Source organism: Trachymyrmex septentrionalis, unplaced genomic scaffold, assembly GCF_001594115.1.
Source record: "Trachymyrmex septentrionalis isolate Tsep2-gDNA-1 unplaced genomic scaffold, Tsep1.0 scaffold32, whole genome shotgun sequence".
Lineage (NCBI taxonomy): Eukaryota > Metazoa > Arthropoda > Insecta > Hymenoptera > Formicidae > Trachymyrmex > Trachymyrmex septentrionalis.
Window position 1 is genome coordinate 309,949 of NW_017305485.1, and position 18,089 is coordinate 328,037.

The 18,089-nt window shown below is 34.4% G+C and overlaps 1 protein-coding gene across 2 annotated transcripts in view; it reads right to left on the reverse strand.

The window, feature by feature from the left end:
- Positions 1-18,089, reverse strand: part of LOC108750006 (alpha-mannosidase 2) — a 189,784-nt gene that overhangs the window by 44,042 nt on the left and 127,653 nt on the right. For both annotated transcript variants that reach the window (XM_018489167.1, XM_018489166.1), the window contains exon 3: positions 1,275-1,367. In XM_018489167.1, the coding sequence (XP_018344669.1) occupies positions 1,275-1,367 (93 nt within the window). The remainder of the gene's footprint in view (positions 1-1,274; positions 1,368-18,089) is intronic.

Here is an 18,089-nt window from a genome sequence, read left to right on the forward strand (position 1 = left end):
TATTTAATTTTCACTGAAAATCGATGTTATCAGTAATTATTCGACACAATTCTTTTTCTAATAATATCGTTGTAATACATTTTTTTTATAAATATATAGAAAGAACAATTTTATTGAAGAATTATTGAATTTTATTGAATTATGTAGAACACTCACAAGCTGGAGATGCTAGAATGTCAAAACATTTTGCAGTATTGACCGCTATTGCTTATCATGCTTGAGTTTTTTAGAATAATTATTTCGTGGTCCATAAAATTATTTTCAGATCTATCTTCATTTTTTTCATTTTTGAAATCATTCTTTCTGAAGCAAACAATCAGGCAAATTGGTCATCAATATCGCTCAAAATTGACATTCAAATGCGTTCGTCATAAGTAAAGAAAAAAAAAAAAAAGAATGATTAACCTATATGATTGGAAATGCAGATATCATAAATTCAAGCCGCGAAAGAAGCAAATCGTGAGGGTAACTCGAAAGAAGATCGAAATGCTTTATAACATCGTAAACAAAGCCTCCTTCCCGATTTCACGATTTCTCCCAGGGCGCGTCAGACGAGCTTTTTACACTCCCATGGCATCGTAAATCTTCGCTCTCGCATTAACGGCAACGTGAAAGCACTGAGAAGAGCTCTCGTACGAGCGAACGCGGATATCTCGTATTCGCCCTAGACGTTTCCACTGCTTATATCACTTTACGCTTTTCTCTCATACCTAATAATTTTATACAATAATCCATTAATCCCTTTACTCCCGAAACACCTGCAACCGCCTGTAGCTTGGCAGCTGCGCTGTATTACCCTTTTTTACCGCGGCATATTTAAAACGCGTTGCCATTAAAATAACATGCGAACAGAATAAAATAGCACCATAAACGTGAATCAAACCGAAAGCTTCGTGATAATAAATATATTTGTCAAATCTTTATAATTTTACGATACAAATAGTCATGATCTTTTATAATAAATTTAATACAACATTATTTGATTCATTATTATAATATTTCAATATTTAATTGTCGATTTATGTCGTGATTGTTGATTTTGATCGATTATATAAACTTTTATCGTAATTAGATTAGATTGAAGGTCATTCTCCGAAAATTTATAACAAGCGTATTATAAATTTTTGTATTATAAACATGTATGATTGCATGTTTTTAACACGATACTCATGAAACGAAGGTTACTTTATTGGATCTATCCAATTTTAGGGTTACCACATACACGCAAGCCATCCACGTGCCCGCGTGAATATTTCAACGATTAATTAACTTACCTTCAGGGGTGGTCTCGTCGGATCTTTCCGCAGCTCCGCGAAACGTGCCTCGAAACTGTCGTCCCAGTATTCCCGACTCCGCATCCACGATGGCTGTAAGAGAAGGTAAACAACTGTTAGAAATTTCGTGGCTCAACGTATATTGCTTCGCGGTTAATAAAACGAAAACGCCGCAAAGACGTAAATTTCATGAGCATCCGTGCACTTGTTGGCACACAGCAGAAATGAGGCAATAACGTGCTATAACTTACGTATTTTGTTATACTTTCATACGGTGAAGTCAAAAGAGACTTGACGGATGTTAGTAATTTTCGCGAAGAAAGATTAATCGGTCTCGTTCGTTTTTAATTTCATTGTATTTCGCGTTTATCGCGCTTAGATGTTCGTTGCAAAATTGCTGTGTATATTTTTCGCGGAACTTAATAAACCTGCTAATTTCACGAGTAGGTACACACAATTTTATGTTCCTTCAGAAATTCAATCTGACTTTTATATCTTTGCGCAGGTTTCACAGGCGCTAACTTTGTTAATTTATACTTCGCGATAACGCTCTTTTCGAGTTACATAATAATTAAGTGTATTTAGATCTATTTGCGGAACTCTCGTTTTTTTTCCTTTCCGAAGTGACTTCGCGTGCACTGCTTCTTTTTATTGCCTCGTGTTAATAACAGGTTTATCGTGGTAACAGTTTTGACGCGATACCTTGTCGATAAGGTAAACGCACGTAACGAAATCACGATGACGTTGACTTTACACGAAAGCTTTGCTTTCCATTGAGAGTCCCTCGCGTTGATCTTGCGACAAGCGTGGCTTTAGGTAACAAGGGCAACATGCCATGATTTTGTTTAATATTTAAAAAGTGTATATATGTATAAGATGTATGTTATATAAAATGTTCTATAATAGAATCCTAGTTCGTTCAATCATAAATACGAAAGGATAAAATGAAAAAAATAGCGATTGTTTTAATTGCGATAATTCGAAAATTTAAGGGATATCATATAATAAGCATTCTGAATATCAGACATATAGGGGAGATCGGTGGGGGGACGGTTGTCACAGTTTTTTATTAGTGATTTTTAGAAAAGAGTAGATGCTGATTTTGAAATATTATACGTTATAATATACCTACATCTTTTAGGTATTAAAAAAAATATTACTCGTAAATTCATCACATATCGTAAAAATAAGTTATTTAATTTTTAACGAAGCTGTGAAAATGTGACAATTAATCCCGTGTTCTGGATTGATTATCTTATACATTCTAAGATTAGCAGTGACATATTTGTTATAGTACAATGTATATAAAAAATACAATTTTTATTTTAATATCAGTTCTGTATTTTGAGAAATAATAATAATTATGGTATTAATACAAATAAAATAGTTATTCTAATCATATAAAAATCTGTAATTTGTTTTTGTACTGCAGTTTCAATATAAAAAATAGAAAATATATATGAAATATAATATATTTGTAAGTATATTCTTTGAAAATGTGTTCTCTAAAGATATTATATTAAAATTAATTGTCATCTAATCTCGTCTCATTTTGGTCAATCTATCCCACATAGCCGTCTTTAATAAAAGATATGGTATTCACAAACTTGTCAGGATAATGATTAATTAATTGTAGCAAAAATTTTCTAAGACTGGGTTGTTTCACTTTTCGGTAAACTTCAGCTCACTGTCTTACTCTCTTACTCTCTTATGCTCTTATTCTTTTATTCTTTTGATTATCGAATAAATAAAGTACTGCATAGTTTATCTGAAGCTGGAACAACTATCCCTAAGACATGTCATTTTCTTCGACTGCAGGGATATCGTGATTAATAATGCCAAAGACTTGTCAGATATCAAAAGAGGTGATATAAGAAAAATTTATTCACCAACTTCATTTTCTTAAAAATGGCTATACATAAGATATACTATGCTTGTGGTGTATTTTACACAATAAATTAATATTATATCAGCGATCTATAGTCAAAACAAGAGATTTTTCTGCTATGTCCTGTTTGAGTTATAAGCATTTTAACAATCAACCGTACGACAATTAGAACTCGATCTTCTTTAATATCTGCTAAAAAATGACTGGAAATTTCTACTTTCCATATATAAAATGAGTGTTATACACACATGGAACAGTAAGGTCATTTATATTTAATAATACAATTTTATAGGTTAAATGAAATTTTTCTTATTTCGTCGTAATTATTTTTTAAATTTATTGAAATAATTTTGATCCAGGTTTTAAATCGTCGCCGAACTCTTTTATTGTGTTATTTCCAAACACTACATATAAATTTGTAATTAAGATCCGTGAGTAGTCACCACAGCCATATTGAATCGTGATGTCAGAAGCGAGAAATGACACGATAATTTTTATTACGTGCCATTTATAAATAAAGGCAATTTAGAAAAAACAAAATGATGAGATTGCTTTAAAACATTTGTAAAAATGGACAAAAATTATGCTTATTCCTCCTGACAATCAAATAATCGTAAAAAGTGATAAGGCACACAAAGTGCTTTTATTCAATGCGCATGCGCAGCTTATTTACATTTATAGGTGCCTTTATCACTTTTTACTTACTAATTGTCAGGGGGGATAAGCACAGTTTTTGACTTCTGACGTCACGATTCAATATGGCTGCAGTGACTATTCAGGGACCTTAATCTGTATATTATAATCTGTAAAATCTGTAACTCCATAATTTTTCCATTTTGTAAAAAATACGTGTAATACGTCTTTAAAAGATGTTTATAAATGCAGTTTTGAAGAATTGAAATAAAGATTTTAATAAACTTACTTAAACCTCAATTGAAAAGAAATGAACTTTTAACAGACTTCAGATACATTTAACGTTGAAAAATATAAACTTGTAGTGATAAATGAAAATTTGCTCAGCAAAAAAAGCTTTTTAAAGCTCGCGGAATTTGTATGGATTTAGTGGCTTCTAGAACGCACTGTAGAAGCGGCAATGATACTGAATATCTTCTACGGCGCGAATGAGCTCGAGGATGGGAAGTAATGAAGTAGAGCGAAATTGGAATTCGCGAGGAATCTGATCCGGGCGGTTCTAAACATCGATTACGCAAGTCCAGACGCGCTGCACTGCGCATCGGCATAGATACCACAAAATTCGAAGACCCCGAGTTTCGGCGCACCTCGTAACCGCAGAAAATCCCGAGCGGCCGTAGTGGCACGAAGGATATAATATAATATCATTGGGCCATTAAATTTCGACGGTGCTACCTACTTCGTGCCTGCCAATCAAGATAACGTTTTAACAGCCGGAACGCTATTGCTGAAGTGACCGCAAACGCTCGAGCTGAGCGCAATACCGTGGAGTCGGGTCCTACGCTGATAATTAATCACCCGTGCATCTCTCTCGATAGAGCGACTGTGATATGTGAAATACGAGACTCATAAATTGATGTTGTTGCGAACTGAATATCGCAAATTACGCTAAACGATGAAATTAAGGTAATTGATATAACTCGTGCTCCAGGCACAGAGATCTCACTCTGTAGATTATCCAATTTACATTGTAAAATATGCATTATCATGAAATATGTATTTTTGTAAAATATAAGGGATAAAGCTAACAGGAAATTTTCCTCGAAAGAAAAAAGCGGAGATGATTATTATTGAATTAGTTATCATTACATTTTTCGCAATTAAAATATCGATTAAAATATTGTACTTTGTACGGAAAGAACGGTTTTGAAGTATCTAAAAGTTCAGCTGGATACACATCTGAAAATAATTTTGTTGGACAGTCAAAATAATTATGTAGGATACGTTCAAGCTGATTGCTAAAATATCAAGGTTTTTTTGCAGCATTGCAGCTTATCATGTTTGAGTTTCCTACATAAATATTTTGATAGTCCAACAAAGTTATATTCAAAATCGTATCCAGCTAAAGTTTTTAATACTTTCATTTTTTTCCACGTAGTGTGATATCCTTTTATCTTCTGATTAAAAATTTATCTGGATAATTTTTTAAGTTTTTTAAACGATTTTAAAACAAGTTATTCGAAATATGTTGAAATTTATTACTATAACTTTTATAAATTGTATATAATTTACAGAAGTTATAGAATTATCTCGAGTACCTATTAATGATGTTATAACATGTAATTGTGTGTTTATATATATTATCTGGAAATACCAAAAATTCCCAAATTATTACGAAAATAATGTATAATATTTTTGATTTGTATTTTATCATTCGAAAAATAATCCATCAAAAAACATGGCAATGGTATAATTATTAAAACAAAGTGAGAGAGCGGTCAACTGAGGGTCCCCATTTTAATTTCTATTAACAGTAAGCCAAGCAAATTAATCACCATAAATCCGGGATCGATGGCGGAGATAAAGCTGAATCAAAATTAAATCCCAAGTTAAGAGCTCGTCTATCGAGCCCAACAGACTCACCATCGAGATATATCCCCCCGGAAAGGTCTTCTTCCACGAGGCTCTCCGATTATCTGGCGATCGGTCGAGCTTTCTTGTAACGGAGCTTATCCCGTCGACGTTAATTAAACATCGAAAAGCTTCGCTCCCTAATCCATCGACCGAGGTAGCTTCTTTCACCCGGGATTATTTAGCCGAGAAAAAGAGAAGATATTTTCGGATCTCTTCTACAGATTCGATCTCCCTTCGTCTACTTCTTCCTGCTTCAGATCAGATCGGGCACTTTCTTCTTTATATTTATCAACGGTCCAAAATTGTTTAACGCAAATTAAGTTCTTTGTCAAAAAATAATTCGCTGTATAGTTGAATAATATTTTTCTACATAAATCAAATATTTATCGCGAGCTCAAAACAAATATCAATTTGTAACTGTGTGTGGAAAAAAATTTTTCAAAAAATTACTAAACAAATTTAATAAAAAGATAATTCTTCGTAAACGATTTAAGTTAAAGCATAAAATTTCGCGCTCTGTTAATATCTTAGAAATTAATCAAATCTCATATCTCAGATCGATTAGATTTTTAGAATCGTCATTTTTCACTTTTAATTTCAAACGCCAATTTTTAACGGAACTACAACGATCAAGGGGGGAAAAAACGTTCTTTTGTTCCAATTGCTAACTATCCCGTCTGTCCGGCTCCCTTCCGGTACACGGGAGCGAATGAAGATGAAGCGTTTTACGGGAACGGGTATCCCGGAAGGAGAGGATATTTCCTCGGAGGATAGCGATCTTAGGAAGATGCCAGGGGATGAGAACGAACGGACGGGTCTTAAAGGGATATCGAAGTAAGGCTATCTTATCGACACAAGTCCCGCAGGAGACTCCCGGGCAACTGCGTACGATTTTACAAGAACCACTTTAACCGTTTTAGCGAAAACTCGTTATTCACGTTGAAGGCCCCGATTGGTACTTTCTTTTTCTACGCGACTCATTTGAATCCCGACAACAGCGAGGCTCTCGAAGCTTTGTCTCGAGCAATATCGAGCCCGGACAAATGAAGATCAGAACCTTACCTTCTTTAACATTCCCAAGGTTATCCCTCGAATTTCCTAAGTGCAAGTTACTTTCGATTAATTACTTAATGCTGTAAAAAACTGCATCGTTGCAACTAATCAGAAAATATAACATCTGCCTTTAGATTCATAATTTTTTAAAGAGTATTTTAGTCATACTAAAATTTTTTTTTCGTCTTTCGGTTGTATGATACTCTTCTTCATGCACTCAGAGAAAAAGACGTACGGTGTTTTTCATTTAGTATAATTCGACACAAGTGTCGTTCTTTCTTTGTATTCCATGAGTAAGAAAGACAGAACGATATTTGTATCATTTCGACTGGTGTCACTAAATGGAAGACACCCAGTAGTTATAAAAGTGACAACTATACAAGCTTTAATAGAATATAATTGACTATTCTATGGTTATTGCGAATAAAAAATAGTTTAACTGTATGTGCGTGTATTAATTTTATACGGAGAGAATTTTTTCTTAGAGCTTACCCTGAAAATATGGCAGTCGTGAGAACAAAATTGTATTTCGAAGAATTTTAATGTACATCTCTCTCATTCATTAACAAAACTACAATAAAGTATAAGATAAGTTTGATTAACTTTACTGAAATGAATCCAGTAAAAATATTGTATTGTACCACAATTATCATATTCTCAGGGCAAATTTACAAAGAAAATTCTCTCCGCGTACATATAAAACTTTTACAACTACACGGAAAGCACGATTTTTCTGAAGTTAAACATTTAAAAATGTAGTTATACAAATCTAAAAATAATTTTCTTGGCTTAAATAATTACGTAGGTATCTCAAGCATGATGAATAATACTACAAAAATGTTTAGGTTTCTAGCAACTAGTTTGAACGTTCTACATAATTACAATATTTCGATGATTCAAAATTACTTTCAGATATGTATCTAACTAAATTTTTACAAACTTTAACAAAATTGTGTACCTTTTCGTGTTATTTTTATAATAATAATAATAATAATAATAACAACAACAACAATAATATCTAACAATAGCTTTATTATAGGTGCAATAAATAGACATAGAAATAAGTACGTGAGAAATTAGAAAGAGATAGTATCATTATGCCTTTTTCGAGTGTGTATTATCTTTCAATTTCGATAATGCAAGCACAAGCAACAATGTTGTCGAATAAATGTTTTACACAAATGATTAATGCTCTTTTCAGACATCGCCAACGCATAGCGATGACGTTTAAAAAAATAGCCGAACATTTCCGAAGAGCATTATTCTGACGGATAGTTTCCGTTGATAGTTCAAGTATCCGAAGTTCGAGTTTCATTAATTTTCATCCGCATTAGCGACGATGCACGTGCTAATGTGTACGTAGACGTGTAGAGAGCGGGGCGATAGTTAATAGCTGTACGGGCGATGTGCGATTCGGCGGGATCGTTGAATCGATCGGGTCAAACGAGCGTAGCGAAATACCGCCGCGTCGATCCGCGCGTTTCACGCGAAATCTACTGCACTCCACAGGCCACGGATGGAAGCCCGGAATAAGTTTGCGAACGGCGGGTAGATTGACGTCCCGCAGATACTCGACGATCGATCCGCTCGCATCGCCGACAGTCTACTCAAAGTTGAAGCGATGGATAGGATCCGTGCAATGCACCGGCGGATTAATAAACATATGAGGCTGTCAGCTGAGACTCTAAAACTCTCAAATCACGAAAATTCTTATTTTACATGTAAATTCTCTCTCTCTCTCTCTCTCTCTCTGTTTGAAATATAAGTTGAGGGATAATTAAAATAAAATCCGATAAAAGAAGTTTAGATTAGTTTTGAATCCTGTAAGGATTTCCATACAACATTGATTCTATATTGTAGAAATAGTCCGTGTATGTGTACAAACGTTTTACACGACTGACGTTCGGAGAGATACCATATTATATCCCTGTTTTGCTTCCTTGTCTAATAAACGATAAAAATATAATAGAATGGCACAAATAGCGCCTTCCTTATGCCTGTCACATCCCTTTCGAAAGATCTTCAACAGCATTGTAGCACGAGCGTTTGGCGCCGCTTTGATGCGCGTATAAGAATTTCTTCACGTAATTTGCGGAAGTACCTCGGCGTCGTTTCAACAAAATGTTATCCGTTCGTAAAGCCAGAGCGGACCACCACTGGCACGGGCGTAGCTTTAACCTCGGCGTACTGCATTTTTGCAAGAGTAGATTACGGCAAGTGCCGCAGTTAAAAGACGACCGACGCGCTAAAAGCGTTTCTATCCTTAAAAACGGCACACTAACTGTACACTGCACGGCCTGCGGCCCGGCATGTTCGTTCCATTAATCTCGTTTTCCTTTTGCGCTTTGACCACAGGATATTATCGTCACGGTCCCGGAACGATGTCAGTAATCCTGTTTGCGGCACGAAAAATACGGCGTGATTTTAAGCGGCAAGATGCGCGCGAAATTATACTTCTGATTATAGAAAGATTTCTAACGCGGACAGAAATAGACCCTGTACCGCGCTCTAATTTTAGCCGCAGACTATCTGCTCTTCTGCTACACTGTAACTTTTAGATACAAATGAAGACTTATATCGAATTGAAGAAGTCGACGAAGTTTTAACGAGAAAGCGCCACTATGTGGCGCTGAAATATATTTTGAGGCAAGAAATATAATAAAATAATGAATTATAAGTCTTATACAGAAAAGCTGTAGGGTTTTCAAAATAGACTCTCGCGTCTTCCGAAGGTTAAAGTACCGAGGAAAAAGGTAGATAAAGGAACAGATAAGATAGAATTAATGTTTAGAGCTCTCGGAATAAATTTTTTAATCAATACTTTTTTAATATAAAATGATTTATGTATCAGACTAAATGTATCACAAGTAGAGTGACAATTAACGCATCCAATATATATATATGTATATATATATCGAGCTTTAATTATGCACGATTCATCGTCAAGGAGCAATTTCCAAGATATAAAATTCCGCGGTCAGGAGAATTATACAAATGCGTTTCTCCATTAATTGATATCTATTTTTGTGTTGAGCTGCACCGTCCGAGAATAAAACCACCGGCGATTTAATCTCGTTTCGACAAAAAAGAGGAGAGGGAAGAGCGTCAGGGAGAGAACGGAGGAAGATGTTCTCATTTGTCACAAATGACGCGGAGAGAAACCAAACTTGTTGGATATGGGGCTGTAACAAAGTGACGTAACAGCGCGTGAAATACGTCGAATTAATTGCTTCGAATTGAATTACGTGCAAACTTTAATTATTGTATATGAATTATCGCAGAGAAAGCAAGAAGAGGAGGAAGAGAGGGTGGGAGGGTGGGAAGGAGACAGACAGAGAGGGTGACTCGTTAAAAGACTCGCTGTCGGGTATTTTCATATATAAATCGAGAGTACTTTTTATTAATTTAATTCTCCTACACATTTTATTAATTGAATTTTCATATACTATACGTGACGCGCGGAACGATAATAATAATAATCTTTATTACGACGTCTCTCGCTCCGAGGGACGTCTGATATTAATGTGAAGAGAATATCTGTGAAATGTTAATTCGCTGAGAGACCAGACTTTAAATTTAACTCAAATATTTATATTACTATAGTATTTTCCTACGAGCTGTACAAATTCGACCTCGTGTCCTATTTGAATTTTTCTTTCACAGCCAAATTATATAGAAGGACAGAATAATGCTAGTGTCGTATTTGCTTATCCAATGATTTAATGCAATAAATTCAAAAGAAAAACAAAAATTAATTAATTCATCCTTCTCCGGAGTTTATCAAGAAACTCCTGAAAGAGATCAACGTCCTTAAATACGACAGTTATATCGCCGAACCAACTTGATTGGCTATTGAAAGCGGAGCGTTTTCCCAAGCAAACGAGGAAGAAGACGTTAAAAGAGGTAATTATACGCAGCGAAATACTTCTCGGCGCGAAAAATAAATTGACGACGGACGGGGATCTGGCTCGATGGCAGTTTACAATACCCCGGAGAAACGACAATTCCATGAGAGAAATTCGATATCGAGCGCAGGGTGGAGGATACAGTTGGAAGGGGTGCCGAGGAGGGTGCCGCTCCCAGTTTATTTTCCTCCTCGTCGTCGTCGTCGTCGTCGTCGTCGTCGTCTAATAGCGCGTCAAAGGAGACACGTAAACGACGGCAATGACGGGGCCGGCGAAGCGAAGGCAAATGGGTGCATCCAGCGACTAAAGCGCTCCTTTGTTCCCGACACGTGATTGACGGAGAGTGGTTCACGGTTTCCCTCCGCTACGCAGGGGAGAAGAGATTACCGTTCAACGCATCGGGGAACGATGCACTCGGCGCGAAGCGACGTGGCACGATGCATCGGCAAAGATGCACTCCTGACCTCGTTGGCGCGTTTATCGCTGCCAATTTGCGCAGGGTTACTTCCACGGAGACAGTCACTTTCATTCACGTTCGCCCGCGAACCAACGTTTATTGTCCCTGCATGGGGGAGGGATTGTTATAGGAAGTTCCATTCGAGAATCTTAACTCTCTCTCTCGAGCTATTTCACTCGGTCAATTATGAATCTCTTTGTCAAATATGTCGAACAGCTCAATTTTCTTTCTGATCATTTGCCAATTCGAAATTTATTCTTATCCGGTATTCATTCGTTATACGTTTTTCACACGTCATTTTGTGGTTCCTTGAAATTAATTATTTCTCTTTAATTAATTATCACAAATTAAATGGACCTGTGTAAGACGCAGCGTCGATAACTGTGTTACAGATTTCGTTGCGTCAGCTCCGAAAAGTTAATTGATAGGCGATCAATTATTTCAGCGTTTTCAGCTACATATTTAAATTATAAATGTCATCTTTATGATGCGAAAACATTTTCAAAAAATTTCCTCTATAATACTATATTGTAAAATGTAAATTATATTTTTTTTTTTTTTTTTCCCCTTTTAAGTTGATATGTAATCGTAATTGATTCAGAAAGGCAGCTCGAAACAGAACGAAAACAGCTCTCTGTTATTTGTAACTCGAAATTTATTGACCCGGACATTTTGGAGAGATTAATTTAAAATAGATCGGAAAATGCATCTCTACTAAAATAACGATCGTAGCTTTCGTGCCCGGGCGAGCGATTGTCACGTGCAGTGCAATGTCGGGGCGCAGGCAAATTATTCTATACGGGACGCGAATAAAATTACTCTCTCGTCGCATTATCGCGCGATCGCGTCGGTCGCGATCATACGGCGAGCGAAACCAAATTTACGACGTGTAATGCGTGTAATGCGCCGTCGACGATGCGCAACACGTTGCCGCTGCGACGCAACGACGACGGCATCGGATGCATTTTGTTCAACGAGTCCGCGATAAATTGCGTTTCCCGGAAACGTCCGGCCGTGGTGGCGTCCCGATGGCGTCGCGTCGCCACCCTGATTGTTCGTACCATGGCGCCTGGAAATTTACCGGAACGATCGGCCTACCGAGCCTCGATAATTTTTATGCGCGCGTGCGGAGAAGTCACCGGTTCTACTTGAAAAAAAACAAAAAAAAAACGAAGAAACATTCGCGGAAAAATAAATCGCACGGTTCTGCCATACAGAGTAATCGAGAAATTGTGTCTTGTTCTTTAATTAATAGATTATTCCTACATGAATTTAATATTGTAATTATTAAAAATATACATGTAATATGTAGATAACGGATAACGATATGATTATTAAAATGTACCTAACAAGGATATATGCACGTAAGTTAAAAGAGAATTATTAATAAAATTATAATAATAAAATTAAGTAATAATAACGAGAAGAGCTATGAGCCTAACGAATATATAAAAATTTTAATAACACGTAATAATAGTATACACAATAATAAAAACAGACATATGTTTTGATCGGGTCACTATCAATGTTAATTGAAAATTTAATGCAATAATAGTCAGTTATTTAAAATTAGACGTAAATAACTGACTATTATTGTATTAAATTTTCAATTAACATTGATAATGATCCGATCGGAATCGAAACATATTATTAATCTATTTTTATTATTGTATATACTATTGTTATACATGTCAATAATTTTTTTAATAAATTTTAAAAATATTCGTTAAGCTCGTAACCCTTCTCGTTATTATTATTTAATTATTAATAAAGTGTCTCGCGATTGTAATTAGAATATATTCTTAGTTGGTATATGATATGATTCGATTGATCTGCTAATTCTTGTTTTAAACTGAGATTTTAGAATCTGATTCGGAGGATTTGTTTCGAGCGCGTCGAATTTCACTCTTTAACGGACTGAAATTTCAATAAATGTATTGTACACTATTTAGATAAACAATCGTTGAGAATGATTGCAAATTCAATGGCAATCCTGCGGAGCGATGGAAAAGAAAGATTCGAAAATATCGCGGATAAAAATATTGAATTTGTTTTAAGTAAAATTATTTGCAGAAAGGTAAATAATTTTACTTAAAACAAATCGGTTTATAAAACCAATTGCTTCGCGTTACGCAGGCGTTGCGAGGTAACGGCTTAAAATTATTCCGAATACTTTAATAATTTAATGTTGTTGTGTTATTGAGAATAATATTATTAATATAAAATTCCGTGTGCTAGCTCTGCAGTATACATGACATAAATAATATTAAAAATCTCATTAAAAATGATCAAAGTGCATAACAATCCATATTACAGATGCATCTCGACATGTCAATCGATATGATTGATGACTGTAGTTTAAATACATATATTAAAATGCTATACGATTATATTTACATAAATAAATAAATATGTACATATATTATATACATACACATACATATATGTTGTATATATATACATTTTTACAACGTTAAAATGTAGCGATATTATTGATTATCACGTATATTGTATGAAGATGATAATGCATCGAGCAAAGTTAGTTCAATCCGACGCGTCGCTCTGATGATGCTTTAGGCTGTTTAACAATATGACGTACAGATTGCACGCAGGTAGATCGGCAACGCACAATATAATGCGTTTAGTGTGTAATAACGCGAGCGATAGAATCGTTCGAAAATGCATGTCATTGATGTATTAGTCCATTAACTATGGTAATTGGCGATTCTCAGGATAACGTTTATAAGAACAAAGGCATGTGGTGGATAATATGGGTCGAAACGAAAGTTCGCAGCGTTACGAATTTCCAAGCTCAAGTAGCTGTTAAAAATTGAAATTTTAAAAAAGAATTTTTAAGCTCCAAACCCTTTTTTGTGGGTTTGTAATTTTTATATTATATATAGAAAACTGCGAGATGGGGAATTTTTTTTCACTTTGTGATCCTGTTATATGTCCAAAAAAGATTTGCAAAAATTATAGACTTTTTAGTTACGTGGAAGCTTGAAGTTTTCTCTACAAAAGAGACTCTTTTTTAAAAATGTTCCTAAGATTTTTTTGTTATTAGGTTATCAGAGTAAATAAAGAAGCATTCAGACTTGAATTGCTCATAATTCCGTCAAAAATCTTCGTATCGCAATTTGAAAAACAGATTCTTCAGCTGACACTTTGCTCTATCGAATAATTGCCAAATTATTTTAAAAATATGTAGACATGGCACACACAAATAAAGTAATACTATGAACTTTTGTTCCCATCCAATACAGGTATATATAAAATAAAGAATCACTTTTGTATGATTGATGATTCTATTAATTCTACAATGATTCTTACGCACAAAGTTTACGAAGATAAAGAATTGTAATGTAAATTTTTGTTTAAAAAAACATTTCCATAAATAGAGATAAATTTGAAATGTAATAAAAAAAGATACAATGAAGTTTATGCTACTGCAAGTAATACCCAAGTTAAAATTTACTATTAATAAATTATGATATGACCATATATTAAAGGTTTCGCGTCTTTATGGGAATTCACACACGTTGATCGAGGACACGATTATAGGTTTAGTTATTTGCATTTTTGGCTTTCGTGGTCATTATCGTGTCAGGACATTACCGAAATCGATCAATGGAGGGGAAACACCTGATAACCGATAACCGAGAGCGGAATTTTGGTCGAGGGAATTTAGTGTATAATATCTGAGCACACAACCGCGTTGTAATGTTTCATAGCTTCTGCAGTCTACATGTCTTTTGCTCCACAGCTGGAGATTATCGTCCATATAGTTAGATTAGCTCCGTTTGTTCGAAATATATGTATATATTTGCTGGATAAATACAATTCATCGACTAGAGTATCTGTACGATTGTATAAAAGTATTAAATTTACTTTATCAATGAGAACGTAAAAGGATTTAGTGTATTTTACAAAATGTTTTTCAATAAATTAATTGTGAATTATGAATAAATATTACAGATATTATCGATTTCTGGTAAAATTAAAGGAATATTATAGACTAGAAAAAAAAAACAGAAGATATTTTTAAAAAATCTGCTTGATTCGTCATAATAATAATTTTGCATAATGACATTTTTCGCATTATAATTGTAGTTGAATAAACATGCCTTCACCTTGATATTATACGAGTTCCTTTGCCTAAGGAAAGTACGGCCAAGGCGTTCACGACGCGACGTAATGCGTTTAAATGTCTTCCTTTTGCTATTTTTATTACACCTTGTTCTAGTTCGGAATTCTTACACAAGGTTAATTGAATGGTTGAAGCAGCACATAGACGGAATCGATCGATAATATTAGAAACCTTTCATTAGAACACTTTAACTAAATCTTGATAAATTTCGATTAGCCTTCTTAGTAAGTATTTAACAATATTTTCTAGATACAAATAATAATCTAAACGTTTGTTATTTCAGTCGAATGGCGAGAGAGATGTGAAGGAACGTTAATATAGCAGATGTGACAATTAAATTATTTGTTGTTAAATTAAAGAATTATTTTCGATACCCGTCGTTATAGAATTATATATAGAATTTCATAAAAATAATATTCACAGAGAAGTATGTAATAGTAGATCGCTGTGTAGCGGAAACATGAAAAAATACGATAAATTGATATATGAGATTATCACGTAATGCGCGAATAAACAGCAAAATTGCAAAAATGAACTTTTATTCGCACAAATCAATGGCGATATTACCAAGTTTACAGGTGCATACGTTTGTACAAATATCTGTGTTTGTGGCTTCATTATATTTGCCCGAGAGAAAATGGGTGAAAGATAAAACAAATATTGCAATGATATGAAACTGGGTTAGTGCACTAAACAATGAAATAAACGCGAATATCGGCGATGTGTAAACTGAATATTTTATAAGGAAAAGCAATCACAATTCTTTGCTGAAATTCTAATTCTAGTAGCAATAATAACATCTCTAAATAATTACTATAAAGCTATTTGAAAAATACCTCACAGCTGACTTTATTACTTGGTTTCTTATATTTTTTAGAAAATTGTAATAAATCAAGTTTATGACGGATGAATACCACAACACAAAGAAATATTTATTTAATAAACGATCGAATCAATACAAGCTAATATCAGCCACACATTATTTCCCAAACAATCCATTAGCAATTATTTATAGAAGTTATAGTTAATATGTATTGTGTAGTCTGTATTGCAATATTTCGAGGAATACACAATTTTAGTTATTAATCATTCGATATATCGCTTTTCCGGTCGATATCGAGTCTGCATTTGCAATTCTAAACCGAATCGTTGGACATGTAATTGTTAAAATACGCCTTTCCATTGGCAAATTTAATAAAACCGTCGTTTTTATCCCGTGAGATATCGCTTCATAATTCATAGAGGGCACGTAATCGTTGACACTTTATCGACATCCGCGGAAAAAGAAGAAAAATTGCGAGATGAACAAAGAGTCGCGCGGAGCAAAGTACGCGGTGTAATCAGATTTTATTGAGTAATACACAAACAAGAGCAATCCATCAACGTAACAATAATCGATTGAAATCTGATCGTCTTTTATCTTGCTGTGCAATTTCGTAAAAGGGTCGAGATTCTTTAGATATCGGTTTACATTCAGCAACGAGCAATCATTGTGCGCAAGAATGATCGATACAGATTACTGCATACAGCAATCCTCTTTTTTTTTATATATATATAAAGTCTCGTCTCCATTGAAGCCGATCGTGTCAAACGCAACTGGCATACGTCTTTTCCTTTTTTTTTTTTTCTATAAAGAAGAAGCCTCTTTTTTTATAAAAGAAAAAAGCATGCCGATCGGTACAATAAACGCTTCAGTAAGAACAAACTCCAAGTTCTAATTTTCTATTATTTCAAAAATATAGAAAAATTATTTACAAATAAAAGCAAAAGTATTTGCAACTGTTTACCGTTGGATCTTTTTTCACAAAATTTATAAATAAAATCTTTCGGTCGTTAATTACTTTCAATCTGATGGGTGGCTTCTTTTTAATTCTTTGCATTCGTCTGTCAACAAAATTAAACAAATAATAATTCAAATAAAGAGGATTTAACACTCTAACGAGTAAATCGAAAAGTTAAAAAGTAGAGCCATACAACTTGCAAGTGTGTGAATACATATACTTTATTAAAAGATAAATATATACGTTTCGATCCTAGTTTGGATCCTCTTCAGGATAAGCTTAATATTCGCAGAAAATTAACAATCATAAAAATCGTCAAGAATATCAAAGTAAAAGTCATCAAGTAAATCGGTGTAAAAGAGTTAATACGGTTAAATGTTGACTAGTTCTCACGTCCACATCTTGTTAATGGTTGTTCATTAAATTCCAATAAAATGAACAATGAGGCTGATAACAATACATGATCATCAAATTGTCAGGTTTAATGAAAACGCTGATACAATGAGAACATTGTAGGCGTAATGAGCGTCAAAATAATCGAAAAAGATTAACTTACGATATACATATCGCTTCGAGTCGTCATTAATAGAAAATTGACATGATCCATCTTCGTTGAACGAATATCGAATTTAGAAACCAGAGAAGCGAATGATTATATCGAAAAGTAAACCTCCATTTTCAGCTGTTTATTTATCTGGAATGCGTCGTTTTACAAGCCTGGCACGTACGTTATGTCTCGCTTCGTAACGAACGTTTTTTTTTTTTTTTTCTGCACTGTGCACACCGCAATGGCAAGGTAACTCAAGTCGAAATAGGATCCCCCGATCGGAAGTCCCACCATTCACGAAACGTGTTTCGATGACGATGACAGCAACGGAACAGAAAGGACGAAAGGAGATGGAGACATCACAGGTTTTTTTCTTCTGTTAAATTCTAAAGTATCGACTTTTCAATTAGGTCACAGGTATATATCGATTTTACATTTGCGCTGCACTAAGTATACGGTGATATTCACGCTCACGAGTTTTATATATGTA